At 38.0% G+C, this 27,682-nt stretch overlaps 1 protein-coding gene across 2 annotated transcripts; it reads right to left on the bottom strand.

The window, feature by feature from the left end:
- Window positions 1-10: 10 nt before the first annotated feature.
- plpp1a (phospholipid phosphatase 1a) lies at window positions 11-27,682 on the bottom strand. Of its 2 annotated transcripts, none has more exons than XM_046861962.1 (6): window positions 27,215-27,682; window positions 12,972-13,123; window positions 10,182-10,465; window positions 5,224-5,281; window positions 836-1,012; window positions 11-505 (listed from the first exon to the last, which is right to left on the bottom strand). In XM_046861962.1, the coding sequence occupies exons 1-6, from the start codon at window positions 27,270-27,272 to the stop codon at window positions 386-388; spliced, it is 849 nt and encodes a 282-aa protein (XP_046717918.1). In that variant the 5' UTR covers window positions 27,273-27,682; the 3' UTR covers window positions 11-385. The 2 variants fall into 2 exon arrangements, with proteins under 2 accessions (XP_046717918.1, XP_046717917.1); XM_046861961.1 differs by lacking the exon at window positions 12,972-13,123 and adding an exon at window positions 18,921-19,075 and having other exon boundaries at window positions 27,215-27,679.

The following is a 27,682-nucleotide window of genomic DNA, read 5'->3' as shown; positions in this document are numbered from 1 at the left end:
TACATGAAGATGGTGGTGATGTGAACGTTTATTAATGTTCAGGTTCACTATAATAACTTCATTCTTTTGTCTTCGAACTGCATAATGCATTTTTTTTTGTACATAGTGTTTTAACATAATTTTAATAAAAAAAAATGTATAGCAACAGGTATTTTTCTTTAAAAAAAAAAAAAAAAAAAACATTGCTAGATGAGCAAATCTGTCAGCATTATACACAGAAAAGCAGCATCAACAGCCCAGGGGCATCATGGGACAGAGTCTGGGCATAGCAGAAAGGGAAAAGCAGGGGGTTTACATTCACAGGTTTCCACCTCAGTGGTCCTTCCTGACAGTCGTTGCACGCTGACGGCCCGCGCCGTCGGAAACGCCAAACCTCCTGGCAGCTTCAGTTGGTGACGTCGTAGTGGTTTCCGTTGGTCGGCGTCTCCTGTAGGTTGGTGTGCACCATCTCGTTATCTTTCTGCTGAGCTTCCTGCTTCTTGAAGAAATCGGACACAAAGAAAACCTGAGGGAGAAACATTAAAGGTTGAGGAAGTGCGCTCAAACCGGGCTACGTGAAAAGCAGGAGGAATTCGGCAGATGAACAGTTCTGCATTTGATGATGATCTGCTCTACATGGTTCGGAGTAGATCTCCTGCTATAGAGCTCCAAACCTAATGAACACCTTTGAGATGAATGTGACGGTACCCAGGACCTCCTCAATTTTTTACCTCCATCAGTACCCAAATTAATGAGCATAAATCTCTACCAAATCTAGTGGATCATCTTCACAGAAGAGTGGAGGTTAATAAAGCAACTGGGGACTAAATAGAAAAAAAAAAAAAAAAAGGCTCACCACCAGCAGGGCCATGACGGCTCCCTGTATGAGGCCCGTGAGAACGTCACTCCAGTGGTGTTTATAGTCGGAGACGCGGGACAGTCCTGTGTATATAGAGGCAGCAATCAGGAAAAACTGGACTGTGGGCCGCAGGAGTCGAGCCCATTCATCTTTCATCCGAGCCTGCAGATAAAGCTGAGAAAGAAAAGAAAAACATTAAGATAGTCATAGTATATAATCATGTACATTTTGCCTTTCATACTCCTTTAAAAATTAACAGTTTGGCCACAATAAAACGTATGAAACGAATCAGCTCAGACGTCCTTAGCGCCTGATCTTTGCCTCCTGAGATGTTGTGGTGTATAAATGTGTGAAGATGAAGCCTCATTGAGATGGATGAGTCTCATCCAAGGCAGTGGTCGTTCAGTGTTTAAGGCTCTGGGTTACTGATCATCAGGTTGGTGGTTCAAGGCCCTTGAGTTGGGCTCCAGGGGAGCTGTATAATTCCTTCCTAACAAGCTGGGATATGCAAAGACCAGGGGGAGTGGTAGCATAGTGGTTATAGTTATAATGAACTCGTTGGAAGGTTGAGGGTTCAAGCCCCAGTATCTCAAAATTGGTACTATATGGGGCCCTGAGCAAGGCCCTTAAACCTCAGTGCACCAGGGGGTGATGTTTCATTGCACTCTGACCTCAGCTACAAACATCAGTGGGATATGCAATGAAAAAATTTCACTGCTGTAAAAAACATGTAAACTTTCTTTCTTTCTTTTCTAATGAACCTTCAACTCCTAAACCTTAAACTGAGACGATGAGCTATGTTTAAAAATAAATAAAAGCCTGTTTAGTTAACTTTTGGTTCCTTCAGAAACAAACGGGCTTTGTCGATCTTCTTACAGACCCGATTAATTGTTGATGCTCCAGAGCACCCGCGGCCGGACAGCAGCCAAACCCGCTGAAGTGCCTTCAGGCGTCGCTAAGCTTAGTTCAGGGAAACACAGTGTGTCTTATACAACAAATACACACGAGCTCAGAAAGAGTTGTGAAGAAAACTAGGTGAAGAATAATAATGGAATCGGAAGACAAATCACAAAAACCTAGTTAAAAGGAAAAGGTTTTAAAATCAAGATCGATTGATCCAAGTGTGTGATGGTGTGTTCCGAATGTTAAAGGGATTAAAAGTAAGGGGTTTCCACGACTACTGATTTACGTAGTCAAATCAGAATCAAGTCTATTCACGTGTTTGTTCTGGGGGATATGGGCTCTGCAGGACAAGGACACCGGGACGTCAAACGATTCCTCGTGACATTTTAAATCCACGATAAACAGAACATCAAAGATGTAGAAGAAAATGGATCAATAAACCAACCAACACTTAATTTCCAGTATTCAACTAGAACAGAATGAACATTTACAGAATTTTCCAGACAAAGATCGAGAGTTTGTAAAGAATACCAGCGAAGGTGGAGGTGATAAAGGAATTGAAACGTGAAGAAATCTGTAGTTGCTGGTTGCAGTACTCGTGGCAGAGAAACACACGTCTGTGTTTATGCTATAATAACAGTGTTCTTCAGGGATGGGCAGATTACCCTCACTCTGATTACACCTTGGATGGCATCTGACCAGTTTCTATATTCAGCCTTGTTGCACACGAGCTACAAAAATCCTCACGTCAGCATTGATGACAAACTTCTCGATAGCATCTCGAAGTGTCCCATAATAATAACGCTGAGGTTTGTGTTGTCGCTTTGGGCTGGAACAGTCTATAGACCACGCGACCCAAAATACCGCGTCAGCCGTAACGAGGACAGCCGTATAGCAACGACCTTTAGATCGGAAAACAAAAAGCACACAAAGCCTTGATGTCGATTTTTGTTTTTAAATGTTGTTTTGTGTTGTTTGTAGGTAAAAGGTCAGAGTCAAAAATAAATCCAGGACGAACCCAAACAACGATACGAAAATGTTCTGCCTTTCTTGGTGTAACCAGAGGCGGCAGCAGTGTGTTGTGGAGCAGCAGCAGTCTCTCTCACAGCTCTAGATGAAAGTACACTATACAGAAACCTGACTGTATGATTCATGTGCTTTTTGAAAATCCTATTCCACATTTAGTCCCCATTTGTTCAGCCTCCACTCTTCTAGGAAGATGTTCCACTAGATTTAATTGAGATTTTGGTTGATTTAGAAAGAAGGGTTAGTAAAGTCAGGTAGTGATGGTGAGGAGGTCTGGGGTGCAGTCAGCATTCACATTCATTTCATAGGTGTTCAATAGGGTGTTGAGCTCTACTGCAGGAGGAGATCTATTCCAAACCATGTAAAGCAGATCTTCTTGGAGCTGGATTTGTACACAGGAGTATTGTCATGCTGGAACTGGTTTGGATCTCCGAGTTCAAGTAAAGTGGAATTTCTAGGGTTCTGCCATCCAGGGGGTTCTGCCATCCAGGGGGTTCTGCCGTGCATCCAGGGGGTTTTGTGGTAACAGTTTGGGGAAGAACCGCATGTGGCTGGAAAGATCAAGTGTCTATCAATCTATCTGGCAATCTATCACTCACTCACTCTATCTCTCTATCTACCACTTTGTCTATCCCTCCCTCTCTCTCTCTCTCTCTCTCTCTCTCTATCTATCTATCTACCACTCTGTCCATCTCTATCTTATCTATTTATCTCTCCAACTATCTATCTACCACTCTGTCCATCTCTCTCATCTCTCTTTCTATCTGTCCATCTTTCTATCTACCAGTCTCTCTCTCTCTCTCTCTCACTAGATAGATAGATAGTTTGTGCAAAAAAGGAAAGGAACTTGTTCGATTGTTCTGAACTAAATTGAGTTTTTGTTGAGGTCAGCACACACCGCGTGACGTGTACGTTCTTCAGATGAATGCAGGAAACAGACACGTGTATATACAATGGAAAAACCTGAGCTAAAACTAGTCTTTATTTGGTAATAAGACACGTTGAACCAGAGATGCGTGAGACGAGACAAGAATGTATCATATACCTCATACTCACATCCTATAGACAAAGATCCTATAGACATTACACAGACACCATAGGAATGTGTGTTAAGAGAAACAAGTGTCCCTCCCAATACTAACAGTAATTAACAAAAAGAAATAAAAAGAAAAACCTACGTGTCTAGCAAAAGGAAATGTTTTTTTTTTTTTTACACTGTAGCTTTTTTTTCTAGAAAATCTATAATATTTGAAATATATAAATAGCTTATAAAGGGACATCATGCTTGCTTGTCTTTTGGATTTTAAATATTTGAAAAGGTTCGATGAAGTGTGTTTTATGTGAAAGTATTTCATCTGAAATAAATGAAGCTGTCAAGTGTTTTTCCTTCTAACATACTCATGCTGCATCATCGGGCGATGTAACACGCTCCAAGAAATAGAGAGAGAAGACAGGTATTGATTGAAGAGAGACATGATGCTAATCCCTGCCACCGAGCCAGTTTTGGATTCTTGACCACGGACGGCCGTGTCATCAACAGAATTCGCCATCTCCAGACAATAGATTGAACATTTTTCTGTTGAGTCACTCATAAGCCTCCTTTCCTTTAATTCTTAAAGTTGCAAACAAGTAATCTGAAAGGTAGACCATGTTCATTATAGACACAGCTTTCATTTTATTCATCCTTAGTACCTGCCTGGTCAGTTTTTATATACAGTGTCTCCTCATTTGGAAGAAACTGATTCAGCCTTAAAAAAAAAGTCCCCAGGTGGAGTTAGAACGGCCCACACATACACACCAGAGGACACTGAGGCTGTTTAAGCTGCCATCAAGATGCGCCTTCACTGCTCCATTCCACGACACGCATCATTGCTGTGTTGAGCAGTTTCTTCGAACACTATCATCGTTCTTCTAAAAGTTTTTACAGCGAACGCTCGTTGTGCACCACTCCACTGCTCCATTATAACTGCTGGCAAGGGGTTGGCGGTTGTACAGCGCTTTTAACAATCAACAGTCTCAAAGCAGCTTTACACATAATGCGGTGATAAAGAATGAATAAAATTGTTCTTTATAAGTGTAAATCAGTACTCTGTGTTTCCAGGATTGACCCAGAAGACTATTTTCTTTAGATGATGAGGTGTTATCAGTGAAATGTTAAGATGATATAACCCATAATACTACTGAATGTTTTTTTATCTGCCTAAGAAGGTTTTTGGTTTCACATGACCTCCATGTTGAAGAAGAGCTCAAGACTTGTTCAGTTAATTATTAGGACACAGCCCTAACCTGAGAAAAGCTGTAATCTTCACTGTATATTATTAAAGGTCCACCTTTAGCCATTCATTTGAAGAAGGCTTCTGTGTTTGAATGTGTTATTAAGGTGTTGCCCAGCTGTTTGAAGAGGCTTTAGGATGAGGGTTTATTTTTTTTTTTTTAAGATATAAATAGGTACTTACTGCCAGGAAGAGCATACAGTACATGGAGAACGAGGAGTGGCCGGAGTAGAAGGATAGCCTGCAACACATGCAGAAAAACAGAAGGGAGGTCAGCAAGGCACTGAACAGCTGACGGCAAGCCTTTTCACTGCAACGACATGAATCCACAATCAATCTGTCCTTCAGTTTCACATACGCTGTCCTTCTGAGGTCCATTTATTTGTTATAGTTTTGTACAATAATACAGACATCATTATTATTATTATAATCATTTTTATTACTTTGAATAAATCAGTATTACTAACTATTTAATAATTAAATAATACATTTGTTTTGAATAATATATATTTTTACTAGTTAATATGAATGGTATAAAGATTTACTTTGACCAAACAAATATATAAAATGTCCACAAGTTCCACTTTATTTCATTGAAATTAGCATGAAGAACAGCTTTACACACACACACACACACACACTGCATTCGGACACTTAATTTCTCCAAGCGTTCAGCTAAAATCCTTTGCCATCGTGCTTTTTGTCAAACTTGCCAAAATGTTCTTTACTAGTTAATGTTTCTTTCTTGTGATCCTTGATAAATATCACTCCAGACGACTGTTGGCTCTCTAAATAACGCGTAAAGATCTCAGAAGTTTCAATGAGTCGCAGTCCAGATGGAACTGCATGGTGTTGAAGTATGGAATGGTTGCCATTCCATGGTTGGTTCCTTTCACCTAGAAAAAAATTTCAACCTTCCCTGCTCCAAAACAACCCTAAAAGCGTCCACCTCCATGTTTGACTGTAGGAGTGAGGGAGTCTGATCACATCTTCTCTTTAATTCATTTACATAATCATTCATCTGTTAGAGACAAATAGGTCAGATTTGGACTCACCTGCCCACAGAACTTTTTCAGTCATTCAGTTTTTTGCCTTTTAACTAGTTTGATGCAAATGAACAAAACGTACATTCACATGTCTCAAAAACCATAAAAAACTAGGTGTTTAAAGCCTTTTAACAGACCCTGTAATTTAACAAGCACATAAATCAAGATTTAAAAATAATGATTCATTATAATTAATAAATCATAGTAAAAATAGTAATAATTGCACAAAAAAAAAAAATTTGGCCACTGGTGTGATACTAATTTGTGTTGATGTTCGGTGACAGAGGTGTGTGTGTGTGTGTGTGTGTGTGTGTGTGTGTGTGTGTGTGTGTGTGTGTTAAAACAGGTGTGTTACGATAGACTACACACTAAGACCCACTAGGAGCATCATGAAACACTTCGGTTTTTACGCAGATCTTTTGTCCGGCCAAACTGAAAGACATCTGCAAGTCCTTTACAAATATACGGGGCTTAAATATACAAAGTGTGAGTTTTAGCAACTGGCTAGAGACTCGGGAACAATGTGCACACACCCTTTTCCGGGTGAAAAGGGCAGGCCGAGAGTGACGAGTGTGGGGGGAAGTGTGTGGATGGGATCAGCAAAAAAACAAAAAAAAACACAAAAAAAAACAGGGTGGGCGGAGTATCCGGAGGGATTTTGAGTCTTCCTGTTTATATTAGCCGGAGGCTCGCTGTACAAAAACTGCCACCAGGGCACGGTGACATTAGTGCTGAATACACAATGACTGAAACAAACACAATCACGCAATACTGTATAAATATACACCGTGAGCCAAACGACTAATAAACCCTGATTACTACAGAGTGAGGGTGTAACGTTATACCGCTGCGACAGCAAGGCTTCAGATACACTATATGGGCAAATGTTATTGTGGTTCTTCCCCAAACTGTTATCACAAAAGCTGAAGGCACACGCTTGTATAGCACGCTTTTGGATGCGGTGGCATGAGATTTTCCCTTCAATTGACCCAAACATGTTCCAGCATCACAATGCCCCTGTGCACAAAGCAGCTCCATAAAGATTTGCTCTCCATGGGTTGGGATGGAAGATCTCTTGCTAGAGAGCTCTGACCTCAACCCAATGATTGAGGTACAATGATGAATGTGAATGCTGACTGCACCCCAGGCCTCCTCGCTGCACCTAAATCTGTACCTGACTAACACCCTCGTCGCTGATCTCAACAATCTCACTCCAACAATGAAGTGGAAATGTGGTTCATCTTCCCAGAAGAGTGAAGGTTACAGCAAATGGGGACTAAATGTGGAACGAGATGTTATAAAAAAAAAAAAAAGCACATATATCTATGTGTCCAGGGTGAATTTGAGATCAACCCTTTAACATCACCATTGAGCAATATTCTAGTTTCTCAAAATAGAAGACTGAGTCAAGATTCTGTCTTCTACTGGTAATAGATGACAGAATAGAATCTTATATACTCTTAAAAAAAAAACATCAAATCTACACGCTCTGAATCATCAGTGTGTCAGTTACCAAGAATGGTAATGATATGTAAGGTTTTTCCCTTTTTCATTAATGTAGCTTAAATCATTTTTTGACATGAGTATAAAAGCTACCGCATCATGCCATTAAACCTGTTATATCTTGAACAGTTATAATCTTACTCCTAATTTTAAAAAAGGAGAATATTTAACATCTCAATTGGGTTTGTTTTTAGTTAATTCTTCAAGTAAAATTGGGGGGCAATGTTTTTTGTTAGCAGAGATCTCATTTCATAGATAAATGGACGATCTGGTGTTAAACAAAGGTTTAATGGATGGAGTGGACATATGGAGAGGTGGTAGGATGAGTGGGTGGGGGTGAGGGACGTATAAGTGGTTGCGATGGACTTTGTGGGCTGGAGGAATGTTTGGGTGTGATGGATAGGGCAGACAAATGGAAGAAGGAATAGGTGGGTTTGTATGGTGGATAAATAAATAAGATGGGATCTTCTGTTAACTTTTCAGAGACAGAGATGAAGACTCAGCTGATCTTCACTAATCGAATAAATGATTAGCGTTGGATAACTGATTCTATTCTTAGAAGCAATCTTAGACCTTTCGACCCTAATCTCAATTTTGCATCATTACATTTTATCTTTGGGGTTGTCAGAGGTTCATTAGGCCCAAGGTTGCGTGATTCCCAGGTTATTTTATAACTCTTTGATCAGGACCATGTACATTAACCAGTCATTTATCTTCCAAACATACTTTGAAGTGAGGCCATATGTCCCATGAGATCAAATAATGGAAGGTGATTCATGATTATTCTTGGCAACCCACTTCCCCATTAGCTTTATTTGTTTATGTTTATATATATATATATATCCGTCTCCTGGGAAAATCAGTGGATTTTGTCCAGCTGAGTGCTTTTCTATCAGATGCAGAAACCACACCTACTGTTAATGAGAAAGGTCTGAATCAACTTTCCTGACTGGCCTTGAGTCTGGCCCAAGAAACCACGCTGAAACCTTGAGCGTCGGACTCTTTGTCCCTGTATGTGTGGCCTCTAGCAGCTCACCGCAGTGCTGGAATACACCCGAGTGTGTGAACCGAAGTCTCGCCACAAAAGCTACGGCGAGCCAAACCCTTGTGGGGAACTGGATTTCACTTAAAAGGCTACTGAAACAATGATCAAAGCCCTCACTTTTGGTCCTCCAGAAACAATCAGAAAACTGATTCAGGATCCAAGAGGGACTCTAATTAGACACCGTTTTGATCGGATTGCATGTCGAGGACTGCAGCGTTCTTATGAAGCTTGAACCATTGTCACTGGACCATTCAGAGTCTCCTGTGGCGGTGTTAAGCTTCTGACCTTGGCACTGGCCGTCTGAGAGATCGGAGGGCGCTTAGGAAATCACTGTGCATGGTTCAAATACAGATCTTACATGCTTACTTGGTCGGAAAACAAAAAGCCTCCCAGACAGATGGAACCACATGAAAGTAGCTGTAGTAGAGTGGAAGGGCATAAATGTTTTACATGCTCTTAATTTCCACTTCAAAGCCACTCGGGAAGTAGACCAGAGCGCTGATGGTTCGCTGTTTGACTTTAAGGGCGTCGGGGATCCAAGAAATTCCCGGGGAGCATTTTAACGAGCTGAAATTTCTCAGTTGGCTGGAGAAATTGCGCAAAAGGCTTCTTTCTTGCATTCTGGCTGCCTACATTCTATCTTTAATGTCATGGTTTACACAGGTGATTCATAAATCCCCGTTCGTAGCTTGTAGAAAGAAGCCAAGGATTCTGGTAAAAGGCAACACAAAGCAGACTAAGCCAGTGGTCTTCAGCGTTTTTTTCAGGTGGAGGACCCCTTAGGCGATAAAGACATGGGGCAAATGTGTCAAACATAGCCACGGATATTAAAAGAAACCAATCGCATTACGCTAGTTATATTTTGTTAAGATGATTAGAACTATGTAGTTGTACATGCATCATCGTCTATATATTTCCATATCTTTTAAAAAGATTTATGGAACAGAAAAAACAGATATTTTGCAGTTAAAAGCACAATTTATCAAGCACAATTTACTAATTTGTTTAATCGATTTGCTGTTTCACACGTTTTCCTTTTACTATCACGTAGACTATTATCAATTTGCACAAACTTTAGCTTTCATTTGAATAGAACTTTAATGTAATATATTTTTTTTACTAAATGTTTTATCTTTGATGTTTTTACCCACGTTTATTTATTTATTTAGAAAAAGTTTATATGTGATTCAACATTTATACCCTCTAGTAGTCACGGACCGCCTGGTTGTATAACCCATGAACTAAGCTGTCCAATGTTTTGTTTTGTGTTTTATCCTGGTGTTTCTACTGGTTTCTAGCAGCTATAAATGAGAAATAATGACTGTGATATTACTAATGACTTTAGAGGGTCCTTATCAGTACCAGAAGAAATAACTATTAAGTAATGGTCAAGGTTTGGATGGTTTTGGTTTGAAGAGGTTCAAGAGATTTTTGGAAGAAAACATGGTGAAGAAGTTTTTGAAATATGTATAATAGCAAAGATCATTTAGACTGTTAAGATGAAGAGGAGTTGAGATAAATTCTTAGTGTGCTCTTAAGTTACCCACCTGGCTTCGTTTACTGTCTTCAGGTCGCCGGTGCAAGTGAAGTTCTCGATGTAAGCTCCGCTCGAGCAGTTGATCTTCGTCCAGTCAGGCTTACACACGTCCAGGAAGTGAGGTCGCAGCCTGCCGATGGAGTACTTGCCGATGTCGGTGAGGGACTGGCTCATGGCTGCACCAAACACGAAGGTGCCGATTGCTTTGTAAAGGCACGCTACGTAGCAGTTGCTGAAAAACGACTTTGATTTGATACGTTTTAGATACACCGAAACGCATTCGCCGACAATCATCTGCGAGGGAGGAAAAGAACAAAAGACACTTTAGTAGCCCGTTACATAGTAGACTGTTTAGTATCACTTAAACAGATTCTGATGAGGATGTCCACTCAAATTATCAGAAGGCAAGATAGAGCAGAAGTGCTAGTCGACAATGCAACAATCACTGGTCTGGAATCCAATTCACTTGAACCTCAATGTTCTGATTTATTGACCGGATTAGTTCCAATCTCACCTTAGAGCCTTTGTGTTCTTGAGCTAATCGAATTCTGGATTCTGAATCATGTGAGTCAATTTAAATGAACCTAATAGTTTTAAATATATATTTTAACGCACAACGTAGTAAAAATGCTTTAGGTCTGTGATCCTGTTCTGAATTTTAGGAATAACAGCTCACAATATAAGATGGAATTCTGAGCCTCACATCCCGCATGGTTTTTCCTCATGTTTCTTCAATTTGCCTTTATAGAAATATCGGATTTTCCTCTTTGGCAAGTTTGCTTGCATTATGCATTCACATTATGCGAAGCTAAATTCTTTAAATACGACCTGTTCCTAAAATAACATTCCTTTAATCCACAAATCGAGGCTATCTAAAATCAGCCAGCATGCGCCTCTTCCCACTTCCCAAATCCAGTCTGCGCTTCAGGTCATAGAATCCGTGGTTGTGGGTGCATTTTTTTTCAGCTTTAATACCATATAAACAAACTCAAAGGGTTTATGTGTCTATGAAACACAGACATTCTTTAATATCTTAAGGGGAAAAAAAACATGGCAAAGTGCAAAATTTTTCATTGTTGATGAAGTGTTGCCAAGTATCTGAAAAAGCTTAACCTGAATTTAAAGGTGTACAATTTTAGATGCCTCAGCAAACATTATCTTTATATGTTAATTTTATGTAGTGGAGATTTTTGCATACCGTAGAAAAAAGATCTGTTGGAAATTCTCAGAAGTAGGAGGCATGTGCTGATGATATCAGAGACAGAAGTGACTTGAAAAGAAAATTTTGAAACAATTCTGTGGAATTTAACCTCCGCCAAGAGGTGTAACTGAACAAAAGGCCAAAGGGTATATCCAAATTCCTATAAATTATAATAACCCATAAAATGAGTACATTTCGAGCAGACTAGAGCTATTAAATTATGACGGGGATTTCCTTATGCCCTGAGAAACATGCTTCTGTGGGTTAGAATAAGTAGGCATGCGGTTTGTGTGACACATTCTTTCCCCCCATGTGAGATCTTTTGAGCCGAGCTTTTGTTTGGTTAAAGGTCAGGATCCACAAAGTGGTGCTTTTCTTGAAAACGGTCAGTTTGAACAGTCCTGCAGTGTTTTATTTATCGATGTATTAGAAAGTGGATGATGGCAGACCACACAGATGTGAAGCAAAGGGTTAGGCCTCAAAGCAACTCATGGCAGCCAATGAGCTTTTAAAGCCAGAGTTCCCGACTCCAGTCCTGTCTATACTGTATAAACCTTACACTTTAGTGCTTCACCTGCTCTGATGGAGCACTGTTCATCTTCAGACCTTTTATTAGATGAATCAGAGCTGTTATTCGATTAATTTCTATTTGTAGAGTGCTTTTAACAATAGACGTTGTCTCAAAAAATTATATATAAAAAGTATGAAGTGTCTACGTTTAAAGGTTTGTTCCTTATCATTGTACGTTTATCCTTTAAAAACACTAATACACTAATATAATATATTTTTTAACCAGTAATGGAGCAGAAATTAAAAATATTTTATTTACCTACAAATTTTGCCCTTAAAGATTAATACATCTTAACTGTCGTCATAATTAAGCGAAATCACAGTTTAGTTTCGATCATACATTTTTGTATAATTTTCATATATACTAAAGTGTATGAAAATGTGATTTTTATAAATGTATATATTTTTTTTAAAAAACATTTCTAATAAACAAATGACAACCAAATCCTAAAAGTCAGCAATACACACTAAAATCTCTTTAAATATAATGTTGGTTGGGTGCAACACAACTGGCATTGTATAACCTACGAAACTCAAATGCTTTGAAAGTCTTTCTTGGATAATTTTTATGTTAAAATGTTATGGTTTTGTTCATGAGTAGGTTATAAACATGAGATCCTACATATATGAATATACATTTTTCTATAAACTACATAAATGACATGAAATTGATTTAAATGCTGATATTAAATGTTTAACAAAATATAATTAGTTATTTTATATTTTGTATAAACCAAAGTCTTTGGTTTTTATTATTGTAAAATGTTATTGTTAAATAAGGAGCTCTTTTCGTAACAAATACTCTGTATAAAAGTTGTTGGTTTTTTTCGTAACAATTGTATTGACAATATGTCATCTTTATCCATTTGTTTGGAAAAATCTGTGTGCTGATGGATATTTAAGTGCTGCGCTTTCACACTAAACGGTGCAAGGTTTATCCCTGCAGGACTGGAACCAGAAAAGCAAAACTAAGAAACAGAGAGTGAGGTTGAAACAGAGGTCTGCATGAACAAAACGAAGTGCACTTACAGTAAGCAGTGTGACCGGTATCATTACTCCTCCTAATAACTCATAGGAAATGGTGTCATCCTTTAGAGGGTACTTGATCGAATCATCGTTACAGAAAAATCCCCGTTTGTACGGTGAGTGTCGAGGTGTGAGTATTGCGAATGGGAGTCCAACTAACAAACAAAAAGGAAACACAAACAAAGCAATGGGAGAGAAATAAAAACAATGACAGCAGTGGGTTAAAAGAGTAGTCAGCACATGACGCGGGGCCCAAGACAACACCAAAAACCAAACACACATTCAAACATACATGCTGTGGATGGAGAGCAAACATGAGACAAGTGTTTAAGTAACAGTTTAGAAGGACATGTGAGATGACAGGTGGTGTTTAGCAATGAAGGGTGAGCTACATGACATTAGACATAGTGACAAAGCATCAATGTATCACCATATGAATGTATCATTACATCATATATAAATATAGGAAATAATGTGATTTTGTACTATCGCATAGTTGTATAACTAATAGTTTTACTTAGTAGTGAACAAATACAGGTTGAACGATTAAAATGAATTGGGAGCAACACTGTTGATGATGGATCGTATAGTTAATATAAAACTACAATAATTCACTTCACAAGTACATAGAACAGTAATTAGCGTTACTAATTATCTGTATATGATTTAAAACATTGAAGTATATAAGTAACTATACTACTATACTATACAATTATAGATAAATCTATAACAACTATCATGCACTGTATACATATAAATCCTTCAGTTATTGAGTAATTATATTATTCTACATTATAAATATAACAATTTTGATTGTACAGGTTAGTTTATAATGCTACATATCCATGTATGTACTGTGTAGTGGTTTATCAGTAAATGTTTACTATACAGTATCGCTCATAGAGTAACACTGATATACAAATAGAGATAGTAAAATCTTAATATTACTGATAATATTCTGTACAAAGAGACAATTTATCATTAATTTGTAACACCGCACTATACAAATAGATAAAATATTAGTAATAGTGTATCTACTTTACAAACATATAGATTATAAATAGTTAATAAATATACTAATCTACTGTACAATTGTAAAGCTAATACAGAAAATTATGGATTATGATATAAATCTAATGTACAATTTAACATCATACTGTTAGTTACTAATTATATAGTTTTATGTAAAACTTTGGACCTGGAGAAACTGTGTATTATACAGCATATGGCTGAAATGACAATAAAAGCCTGCTAGATGAATTAGATTTGAATCTATTACACAAATAAAGATGAAACAGTTAAAATTCTAATATTGTGTAGCTACTACAAATATATTTTTATATTTAAGTAGAACTAATACTGTATAAACTGTGCAGATCTCTAAAGTTAATAAGGATTCTGAAGATACTACTTCCAGGTAAAGTCCAATTTGTGTTTGGTCTGAACCACTTCTGCGTTTCGGTGTTAAGGAACTTTCAGCGTTACAACACGTGAAAGTTCACACTGAACATCTTTATTTCAGCAAAAAAAGTGTGTTTTTTTTACTGAAGTGTGATTACTCGAGGGGGGCTAAATTGTGTTATATTATATATAAATTATTTATTATTTTTATTATATTATACAAAATAGAACAAATATCTAGTATTAATGTTGTCTTTTGAGGAGAAAGCGTTAGGGCTCGCTGATGATGTAAGGAAGTGTTATAGGCGCATCATTAACCTAAGTAGTGTTGTTAAGAGTTATTTGAATCATTTTTGCAGTAGAATTTGCATTTTACAGCCTAAAAATTGAAAACAATATAAAAAATAAGAAATATATACTGGTGAGTACCCATATAGAATTGTTTATATTAAAATTATGTAGGTTTAGGAATATTGAAAGTGTTTAAGAGAAGAGGACAGTTTTATAAGAGTGTTGGGACGGTTTATAAAGCCTTAAGATATACAGGTATTCTGTATACTGCAATGTATACATATTAGGTTGCCACTTCATGGATTTGTCGTCTGGAACGTAACCCCCTGCGAAAGGCGAGGAATTACTGTAATCTGAAACTCTCAAAGAAGCTAGAACCTCTTTGAAAATGTAAAAAGTATTGGCTGTGGTAAATAATGCCCTGTTGGAATATTAGGTTTTTAGGACCTGTTTTTCTGAGGTCTCTTCTCTGTAGTAGCTAGAACCATGAAATGAAGCATCCATAGATATTTCATCATTTTCTTGTATCGCTGAAAAACTCTGAGTGAATATGGGTCACATACAAGGAAACTGAATATTGAAATTAAACGTGGAAGATATCATTACGTTTTTGTTTATCATTTAATTCTAAACTAGCCATACACTACACAATTTATTGCTGAAGTCATTTGAATTTTACTTTCCCTTTCGTTTTTTTACACAGCTTAATTAGTTTGTTTTGACTCCCTAGTGGCTTTTGAGGTCGGCAAGGGAAAACTGCTCCGATCGAATATAGCATCAGACCTGGAAAGATGTAATCATGAAGCCTGTTTCGAGGTCTTTTTTTTGCCCATTTATGACTGAATGGTCAATCTTCCCGGACAGATGGGTGTCGGAATACCCGCATTTCACAAGTATATAAAAAGAAATTGAACCGGGCATCTTATTGACTTGTGCTTTTTTTTGCATTTATTTTCCATTTTATGCTCTGTAAATACAAGAACCGAGAAAAGCATGCGAGCTCCTGGCGCAAACACACCAATTTCTCAGTAGTTATGGGTTTCCTGCAAACCAACACACAAACACACACACAGGGTTATGAGAATGAGGTTATCCTTCAGGAAACGTCATGCATTGAAACGTCACGTTCCGTGTAACTGCTATGCAAAACTGCAGCATATTTGCATGACTGTGAGTCAAATCGATGTGAGTCAAATCGATGAGGCATCGGTGTGTCTATAAAAGGATCTAGCTTTGGCATTGCCGCTTTCTGAGAGGACAAACATCTGACAGGTCTCAGTGTAAACTCAAACTCGGCATCAAATTTCTTAGTTGTGATACATGAACATTTATGATCTTTAACTAGGTTTCTGAGAATTATCCATGGGCTCTGCACTGCTGATTAAGCACAGTGATGTACGTGACGCCCTTTCTGACTTTAGGATCTGCTGCGATGTTCAAATACCTCTCATTACATTTTGGTTTTCCCTCCACCATATCCAGACCCTGGTACCTTAGATGACAAGCCCCGTTTTAGTGCTTTCACTACCAAACTAAACAATACTATTTCTGTGTATGGAGTCTGGGACCGATTTTCCTTTTCTCCACAGCCTGTTTTTTCCCCCTGTGTAAAATGTCCAATGTCCAAATTAATTCATTTCAGATTAAATTGTTACATCACATCTATCTATCTATCTATCTATCTATCTATCTATCTATCTATCTATCTATCTATCTATCTATCTATCTATCTATCTATCTATCTATCTATCCATCCATCCATCCATAAATCTACCAATCCACGTCTATCAAGGACAACTGAAATCCTAGTTTAGCATTTTTTAAACCTTTCTTGAATTAGAAACCATTATAGATTGCCTACGAGATCATTTTTCATCTGTCTGATCACTGACTTGTCTGTCTGTATCCCTCCTTATCTTCTCTTTTTTGCGACATAAACTGTGAAAGGATTCAATTGGCGTCCACATGTGAAGATCCTTCTGTTCAGGTTTCTGATGCAATCTTGTTTTTTTTTCATTCATGTGCTTTGTAGAGCTTCGCATTTGTTTTTAATGCTGCGAACAAAATTTTCTAACTCCTGTGTTTCCTGTTCTCCAGGTTACTGGTCATGTGTGTTTTTTTTTCCATCATCTTTTTCTCATCAGCATATTTTAACTATGACTAAACCATTAACTCTGATGAACTTAATGAAAAATCTATTTTTTTTTTTATATCCTCTTCAGTTTACTTACTATCATTATTATAATTATTATTATAATTATTATTTTAGTATTTTAATTGTCACTTTTTTAAATCCCAGAGTGTAAGTAATTATTTCTATTAGTAGTATTAGTAGTAGAATAAATATTATTATTATTATTATTATATTATTTACAATAATGACAACAATAATAATCTAAATATGTGCCTTACGACCTTAAGCTCCACTGACGCTGGTGTGTATTTCCTACATAAGTCAAATGTTTTTTGACTAATTGTTCCATCACATGCTTACTTTATTGGGGACCATAAAATTCCTTTTAGGGCTGTCAAGTTACTTTTAGATTTAACCACCTATAATTTTTATTCTGCTACGTTGGGCAGCTATAGTTTACTGCAAGTAATGATTTTTTTTTTTAATGTACCACAGTTTAATTTTTATTTCAAGATCCTCATAAAAAAAAGAAAATCCAACTTGTATTAATGCATTTTGTAACCCACACAAAATCCAAACGCTTTCCGATTCAATCTCTAAATTCACTATGATATAATATTTGATATAATCCCTCACCTACTGCATCACATGTACACAATGAAATCCACTACTGACACGTAATAGCATTTTCAGTGCACCCAGTGAAAGTTGCATCGTCAACTTTCATGTTTCAAATATATCATATGGTGAAACAAGCGCACGCACGCACGCACGCACACACACACACACACACACACGCCCACATTCTCGCTTTGTCATACATGTGGCTTTCGTATGGTGATAAACCTGCAGTTTGTGAGGTGTATTAATGGCAAGCTGACCTTTTCATCAGAGTAAGGCTCTTATAAAGGACACACTGAAGTCTGATGCATATAAAACCCACACATACACAACACCCTGTCCCTAAATCACCTTTCTTTCCAAAAAAAAAAGAAATACGGAACAGCTGCTGTAAATCAATAGTTAGTAACAGCGGCCAATCGGGACACTGAAGACGTTCAGGGAAGCGGTTTCATCTATTAATCTATTCATCTAGTCGTTGTGCAAAAACAGACCACGTATATTTTCATCTGTGCTCCAGAACAGTGATCTGATCCAAAACAATCTTCTCTTATCCTCCAGAGCGCTTGATGCCCCAGATGTCTGGAACCAAAACTTCCGGCTTTTAATTGCATTCAGTGCCTATTTATACAACAGATCGGATAAACAAAATGATGACGGTTCATCTTTCTTCATGACAATCTATTCCCAATTGGGAAAGTTTTTTTTTTTTTTTTACGTGTTCCCGTTTACAGGCTCTGTTTTCCAAAATTGAAGCATTTTAATGAAAACCACAAACTGATTCATTTGCATACATGGCTACAGATGGCGCATTAACAAGTTATAAGTATTCACCAATGGTTTACGGTATATTACTGACTAACATTGAGTTGACATCCTCGGCTTTTTCCATCCTCTTTTGCAAGCTAAAATTTGTAAATAAAAGTCAGACGGCATGCCCAGGGAATCCATTCAAATAAGAAAATACATTTGAGAACCTTTTTGCTTTTCACTTTCTGAATTTTTGACCTGAAGTTTTATGATTCAATCAATTGAAGTGGTGCCAAAGGAATTGATCGGTAATGAGCACAGAGTTAAGTAACTGCTACACTGCTAACATTACACAAATTCTCTCCAGCCACTTTTATTGTTCATTCTTTTGAGTTTCAATTCAAAGTTGAGCACTCGAGTAGAAACTTTGACAAAGAAGTTGTCAAAAATCTCTTTTGTCAAACAATTTATATCTGCAAGTTGAGTCTTTCTTGGACGACTGTGACATTGTGAGGATTTTAAAAAAAAATAATCTGCATGACTCGAAAAAAACCAATCAAATAGGGGGAAAAAAAAAAGAAAAAAAAACCTTGAGACACAAATACGTTCAGGATTCAAAAATACTTTTCTGAGTCATCTTGTCTACACTATAGGATGTTCTCCCACAAGATCCCCTGTTTTCCTTTGGCCAATCAAACCCAATAAGAACAAGGGAAACCCTGGGCATGTGAGCGACAGTGGCTAGCGTTACTTACACTACAGATAGGCAGTGTGAAGCCCATCGTGTACAGCACAGTGGAGGTGATGGTGCTGGAGTGAAACGGGTAACCGATGCTCTCGTCGTTACAGAAAAAGCCCCTCTGATAGGGCTTGATTTTACCCAGGTTAAAGGACGCCAGAGGAAGCCCAGCTGTGAATGGAAAAATGGTTAACAAAGGATTAACATCTCAGCACTCTCAGCCAATCAGGATTGATGGACCAGTGTATTGAGCGTGGCAGCTTTGTGCAACTTATACCGCTATAAACACTAAACACAGTTATCAGTCCCGAGACTTGGGGTGATCCCATTAAAAATTTTACTGACAAGCTTCAAAACAGGTCGTGTTTGCAGCTGAATCGTTTTACTGTAATCTGGTTTGTCTTGGTCATGCTGGGGAAAATGGAGCTATGACAGTAGAGCAATTATAAGAAATGCTATAAATGTGAAGCAAATATGAGAATTGCTATAATGTTATTTCAGAAGGAACTGTACAGAAACACATTTTGGTTCTGTAATATTTTATTCTGTAGTATGTGATTTGTAAATACTGAACCCTACCTACAATAAAATACCCTTCGAATACACTTGGAATTGGTGTTTATTACTCAGGACTCTAAACTCAGACTCTGTAAACCTGAGATTGTAGACTATAAACTGAGGACTCCAAACTCAATGACTAAACTCAAGAAACAAACCCTCCATGATTCAACACTCCTTGATTCACCACTCAAGGACTCAACATTTAAGGACTCAACACTCAAGGACTTACTACACAGGGACTGTAAACTTAAGAGTTCTATTTCCAAATTTGTGAGACATTTTTAAAACTGAACATCGAGGTTTTCATCGAGCTGTTTTGATATATTCTGTATTTGTGTACATAAACAAAACTAATGAAAATTAAGATTTGTGGCTAAAAAAGGGATGTGGTAACAAGGGACAGCGGTGGGCTGTTTGTACTAAATGAAGCGAGTGATTGTGTGTTTGGCTGGCGATCCTTTTAATGATGTCATTGCTTAGCGTTTGCAAAACATTTGGTTGGAAACGCAGCTTATGAGATAAAAGTTTGTTTGCAATAACAAGCTCGGTTTGGAAATCACAGTCGAGTTGGAATAGCCTATGACGGTCTTCTTCTCCAGAGGGTGACATCATCAGGACCGTGTCTAAGGCAGAATAGTGGCGGATGTTATGTTTGGAACGTGTCTGTTCGCGTTGCTCAACGTTTAACAGTGTCATCAATGTTTTCCACTCCGTTCCCTCGGACTAATGCTTTCCTTGTGTAAATTATTGCTGCAATCCGGCCTCTGACCCCAAAAACCTCGAGTGAGTCTTATAATAGTGATGTTTATCAGGCTAATCGTAGGACATTACTCTCTCCCACATGCTGACAGGTTAAAGTCTACCTTGTGAGTCTTAAGCTTTTGTTTCAGGGACACAAAGACATTTCAATTCTTGTGAGGACCTTATTTTATTTACAAAAATGTATGAAATGTACCTTCATACTTTGTGCACAGGGGTATATCATGTTGGAACAGGTTTGGGTCTCTTAGTTTAAGTGAAGGGAAAATGTAATGCTAGCACATCCAAAGACGGCCTGTTGGATTGTGTGCCACAGACGTTTTGTTGAACCACATATAGCTAGAAAAGTCAGGTGTCCCGATACTTTTGCTCATATTGTGTATTTTGTCCGGACTAACATACCAAAACATGTCCACGCATGCACGGCCTCATTCAATACAGATTGATGTTCCATGTCAACAGAGTCTGTTATTGACAGACAAAGCATGTGACACACGTGCACACACACACACACACACACACACTCACAGTCAGGCAAGCATGGTGTTTTAGCATGAACATGAGCACGTGTGTTCTCAGGCTGTACTGTATACTGAGTAAACGAGTTGAAAGTTTTTTCAGAGGGGCGTTTTCACACTTCCACCCTGAATACCTGAACGAGTTCACACCCAGGACCAGTTTCAGGCCCAATATAAAGAAGGGCAGAACGTTCGCAGGTTCACTATAAAGTCTTAAGCTAGACTGTTAATCAAGAATGTGTTGATTCAAGTTTTTGAAGGTACAGGCTTTACAACCTGGAGACTAAAACCCTCAACTCCTGATGAAATTAACGTTCTGATTCTCCACCATTATGAATTCATCAGTGATTAAAAAAGAGTAAAGGAAGCTGAATATCATATTTTTTCACTGATTACTTTATTATCTCATCTCCTCAATGCAAGCAAGTTATTTTCTCTCTTCATTCCAACTACTTTTAAGGTTTATAGCTGTACATGCTGCACTCTATCAATATACATTTTTACTTTTGTCATAATTCTTTTACAAATAAAATAACTAAAATGTATGCCCTAAAATCCTTTAATTAAAAAAAATTGCCTATTTTAATTGTCATGTTTTGACAATTAACTGTTTGATTTTAATGTGAAATGTTTTGTTTAGGTTGTTTTTGCCCAGATAAATAGACATTTCCTTACATAAAAATAAAAATATATATATAATATAATATATATAATATATATATATAAAAAATATATATAAAAAAAAAATAAAAAAATTATGTACTCTCGCAAATTTTTTTCGAGCTCCTGATTAAATTCTGCACAGGTAATATTTTAAAAACAGATGTGCGTGATGTTTCAAAACACGCATAAAAAAACTAAAGCGGGAGGCAACGTGACAATATAAACCAATCATGTGTTTGTTGAGAGGTTCATTTTAAGTACCTTTTTGTTGAGGAAAAAAAAGAGAGATCAGGTTTCTGGACAGTGCCCGGGTTGGGGGAAAAAAACGCCCAAAACCTCAAGTCCACATCTGGATATTTTTTGTTTAAACTAAGCGAACCTACACCTAAACTGGATCTCTTTGATGAACTAAATTACATAAAGAAACTGTATTTCTGTACTGGCGTATTACTGACTCGGTTAAGCCTTTTCTTTCATCCAATAGCCGCCCAGTTGTTTTTTCGTGGTTAGAAACATGATGTGGGTGGAGCTGCATGGCAGGGGGGTGTGGCGTTCAGAATCTGGTATTTACAACCCACTCTGCTCCGAAATTGCATTTATGTTGCCGCCTGATAAAGCCTCGTGCTGGTGCAAGATCAAAACAATTTGGAGACCTTAAGTTTGAACTCAAATAAGTGGGAAGTGAACTGGGCTACGTGTTCGAAGCTCCATATAAGACCTGCTCTGAATCCCCGCTGTATTTTCCATTTCAAAGAAAATTGCACATCGGCCTAGAGTAATATTCAGACATCTTCTAGACATACAGTATGTCCATGTCAGACAAATGGGACAAACCCATTATGCAAATGAATTGCTTTCACTTTCATTATAAAAACTTTGCAAGGTTGTTGTTGTTCATGTTGGTTATTATCAGGTAATAATACAGAAATGATGAAAATATACTCTATATGATGAAAATATACTCTATATGGACATCTGGCATAAGATATGTGTAACATCCCATTCCACATTTAGTCAGTAATCTCCATTTTTCTGGGAAGATCTTCCACTAGATTTTGGAGTGTGGACTTACTATAGCATCTTCCACTCCAACTCATATAAAGCATATCTTCACGGAACTGGCTTTGTGCACAGGAGCATTGACATGCTGGATAAAATGTTTGGGTCTTGCAGTTCAAGCGAAGGAAACATTTCATTCTACTGCACCCAAAGACGTCCTATACAATTGTGTCGTTCCAGATTTGTACTGAAAGTTTGGGGAAAAGAAGCAAAAGTCGGGTGTTCCAATACTTCTGTCTATATATTGTATATGTAAGTTATAACACTAGACATAGTGTTTGCATTATTAGCTAAATAATCTAGCTCTATTCAGACTGGATTAGTTTTACATGATAACCCAGTATGTCTGGGATTTCTGTTTCTCAATTTGTTTAGACTGTCCTTGCATGGCGTTTCACTTTTGTTTTCACTACAGACAAATGTACAGATTCTTTAAGGTATTATACATACTGTGAGAAAAAGTTTTGCTTTTCTTCTCCTGTATGAAGACAACAATCGCTCTTTTCTATCGTCTCTAAACCTAAACAAAGTGCTGGCCGAGTCTATTTCTTTGTTGAATTCTTCGGACAGTTAATACATGGTTTGGTCATTATGTGACATACTAATGATTAAGCACGTGCACTACAACAAAAGGCTTATCATAAGTAAATGAGGTGTCTAGTAAGAATGACAAAAAAGTCATGCACACACGAATACACCTTGGAGACTCGCCCAGCTCAGTAATTTACCCAGACATCGCTTAATCGCCCGTAATTGTTACAGGCGTGACTGGAAACGTAATCCTGCCCAAACACTATGAGGAAAAAAAAACGATGACTAGGATTAGACAGTTTAGATAAAAGAATGATTTAAATGGATTTAAAGCCAGAACTTGGAATAAACTTCTCATATGTACAGTTTACTTCACAGGACTGCGGCTAAACTGATCAGGGTCGGTTCGAATTATAGCGAAAATACAGCAAACAGATGGAAACTCCTGGCCGAGGCAGAGTCACGTCAGGATGTATGAGGGAAATGAAGACGGCGTTTCTTCCTCAGCCAGGAAATAACAGAGGCTCCAAACAAAATCAATCAAATTAGCTGGGGTTTAATTGGTTCACGGTCGTCTATTCAGGAACGTTAATGCGTTTAAATGCACACGCGCACACACACACTCCTGCTTTTTCCTGCATGACACAATGACAGTGCAATTTTAGTCAAATATTATATAAATGACAAACTATACACTTCCAGTCATTTTATTCTTATATACAGATTCGTATTTGAAATACACACACACACACACACACACACACACACACACACACACACACACACACTGGTGCTGATGGCTGAAATGGACACAAGATCCATATGAGCAGCTGCTGCCTTCCTGTCAGTAACATGAGCTGCAACTTCAAACCAGCACACAACACACCCACACACACACCCTTTTTCCTACACACAAATAATAAACATACCTTATACTACCAGTATGTTCACATTCAGAACAAACAGGATCGTAACAACTTCAACATGAACTCTTCCTCACAAATTCGACGAACCGCGTTGTTCGTTTCTCGCCGTATTTCCGTATCATGCAGTTCAACACGACAAAAAAGAACCATCATGACGCCACGTGTCGTCTCAATACACACTTCATTCAGCCAGCAGAAAGCATCCACATACCATATGGATGTAATAGAAATACATGATTTCTAGTGTGACAAAAAAAGTGTTCTTTTCCCATCAAAAATTCTCAGGTTTGAATAATTTTCCATTCGTTCGCCTTTAACCTAATTGTAATCATCTTTTTTTTTTTTCAACAGGGTAAAAAAACAGTCTCTTTTACGTTCCGCTGTTGCATAACGTTACACAAGAATGTTTTTTTAATTCTTCCTGATTTAGTGAGTGAAAAAAAAGGAACACCATCAGATTGCAGTTGATTTATTCATTTGTTTCATTGTGTGTATTTTTTCCTTTGAAATGGAAATCATGCATGAACTAATATTTCATGTTAGCTAGCATCAATATCTATTAATATTATGCTTTGGGGGGAAAAAAACGAATTGTTCGAGTAAATTTGTTTAAAGCTGAAATCCCATTCGCTCGTCAACAAGCAGCCGCTATACGCTTTAAAATGTCTAAATTAAAGGATTTCAAACTCAATATGCGGCTTTTGTATTTTTTTAAGTATATTTTCATATATAAATACCCTGTATTAGGGTTTTATAAAGTTATAATAAAAATGTATAAAAAAAAGTTATATATATGTATATATACACGTTTCAGTGCTGAATTGTTACTAAGCTACCAATTTCACAAGAACAATCAGTCATGGAAATGCCGTAGATAAAAATGAATGTTTCCTCTTCTATTTTTTGGCCGTGTCTAACAATCATGTGTGCGCTCCGATTCCAAAAAAAGACATCGTGCTTCCATTTTAGTGATTATTGCGCAGATCGTCCGCCTCGTTAGACACGAGAGATTTCCATTCCAACATTACCTCAGATGATTAAAAATGGATTCAATGTTGTAAACGTAGCTAATGAGGGAGCGCCAGAGCGCTGATGAGACGCACAACATTCTCGAACAAACAACCGTGTAATTATACTCTGATTTCTAACTAAATCTAAAACAATGCATTGGATGGTCTATTATTTTTGCAACACACCTGCAGTAGGATGAAGATCTGTGTGTGTGTGTGTGTGTGTGTGTGCGCGTGTGTGCGCGTGTGTGCGCGTGTGTGCGCGTGTGTGCGCGTGTGTGCGCGTGTGTGTGCGTGGACTAATATATTCCTCATATGCATAAGAAATAAAACGTGTAATGGAGTAATGGAAAACGTTGCACACCAAATGGCTTTGTTGTTTGCGAAAGAGAGATTAAAAGTGTGTGTGTGTGTGTGTGTGTGTGTGTGTGTGTGTGTGTGTGTTTTCACAACATAACATCTGGTCCTTCTTTCCTTTTCTGCCCAGGTTTTTATAATTGTGATGATGAAAATGAACGATCTGGTGGAGCGCCTCGACTGACACACACACACAAACACACACAAACACACACACACACAAACACACACACAGACTTGAAGCGAATTATTGTGTTCATGAACACAGGTATAACTAGTAGCTTATAAATATGCTAGCTCTGCTATATCATTCCAAGCTTTAGATTTTTTGCGAAATAAATAAATTCCTACGTTTATCTGTTGCCGTGACGACGGCGGCGACGAGGAAAAACTCCCTGAGAACATATGAGTAAGAAACATCGAAACGAACCGGAAATCAAAAGGGAACCCGTCCTCATCCGAGTGACGCCGAATGTTTGGTATCATTTCATTTTTGTTAAAGTTTATCAACTATTCACTGATGGACACTTGAATGCGAAACTCTTCACAGCCCTGAGACATTGACTTTTTTTATTTTTTGCATTAAAAAGAAACAGGAACTGATCACTGAGTGGGGAATTGAGAATCATCTGACTGTGTCTGTGCATTAAATATACGGACCAAAGCATTTGGGACACCTGATTTTCCTAATCATGGGTGGTACCTGCTCCAAATCAAAGTTGGAGGTACACTAAAGCATAGCATGTCTTTTATCCCTCACCTGTTCCAGCATGACAATACTCCTGACAAACAAAGCAAACTTGAGTACGTTTGATTTTCCACAGCGATCAGGGCTGCACACCATAAACATCATATTGTATATATTTATGTTTGTAATTATAATTCCTACAATGTTGTACTTTTTGGGTCGATTTCACACGAGCCGATTTTTCTATTACTGTTATACGTGTTCTATCATTTATTTATTACGTGTATAATAAAATTGTAACAACACATAATAATACAGAATCAGTGTGAGCGTCGTTTATCGGTTCATGAGAGAAAAAAACACTGCGACTGAAACACGTGGGGACGTGGTAGCATAGTGGAGAAGATGTCAGCCTTCTGATTGGAAGGTCATGGGTTCATATCCCAGCACCACCAAGTTACCACTGCTGTGTCCTTAACCCTAAATGTTGCAGATGTATAACCGCGATATCTGTAATTCACACTAAAAAAAATGCCAAAATGTGTGAAAGCTAATAAAATGGAAATAAAAACACAAAGTCAAGTTTTTGTTCTTTTCCGGTGGTTGGGGAACCCCGATCTGGAACGATTTACGTATACAGAATGATATATATCACACACACACACACACTATACTGCCAAAAGTATTGGGTCACCTGGTCATCATTTTATTTTGAGCATTGCATTCCATATTTAATCCCAATTAACTCTCATAATTCCCTCCACTCTTCTGGGAAGATGTTCCACTACATTTTGGAGTTTGCTTATGGATATTTGTGCTCATCAGCCACAAGGGTATTAGAAAAGGCCTGGGGTGCAGTCAGCGTTCACATTCATCCCAGGGATGAGATCAGAGCTCTATAGCAGGCCACTTAAGATCTTCCTCTAAAAAAAAGCATGTAAACCAGATCTTCAAGGAGCTCGCTTTTTTTATTCCATTGCATTTAAAGACGTCTTGTACAATCGAGTGCCTCCAGATTCGTGGTATCGGTTTGGAAAAGAACAACATATAAGCAGGAAAGGTCAGGTGACCCCATACTTTTGGCGATATATCGGTAAGACGAAAGCCGATACTATCGCGATGAATGGAGGGTGATATATCGTGCAGCCCCGAGCAGAAACCAGAGGGAATATAGGAAGATTTGGAAGCATGCACGCACGCACACACACACACACACACACATATACACTTGTACATACCAAGGACCAGGCAGGCGATGTCCAGCAGGATGAAGGGAACCCCGCGTGAGTCAAACATCTTCTCGGCGTACTGGAGGAACCAAATGCTCCTGAGATCGTACTGAAGCGTTCCTCGGTTTCAGCCTGAAGACCGGCAGCTCAGACAGTAACACTTAGTCGGATCTGCTTCAGTCTATCAGCGGCATCGGACGACCTTATAGCGACTGACGATCCGATTAATAATAATAATAATAATTATAATAATAATAAAATCACCCGGAAGTGGACATATTAGAAGACCTGCCCTATACGTTAAAACAGCACAAGCATTTTGTTAAATAAAATGTTAAGAAAACACATATGCTTTTAATAAAATCCTAACAGCACGAGCAACAGACGGACAGCCAGAGACCGTCGCGCGCAGGCACGCGAGCCGTCTTGTTTGCTCGGTTGACGACGTCACAACGGCGCGTGAGAGTGCGTGTGCGT

This window comes from Silurus meridionalis, chromosome 11 (assembly GCF_014805685.1).
Source record: "Silurus meridionalis isolate SWU-2019-XX chromosome 11, ASM1480568v1, whole genome shotgun sequence".
Lineage (NCBI taxonomy): Eukaryota > Metazoa > Chordata > Actinopteri > Siluriformes > Siluridae > Silurus > Silurus meridionalis.
This window is presented reverse-complemented; position numbering and strand designations above follow the sequence as displayed.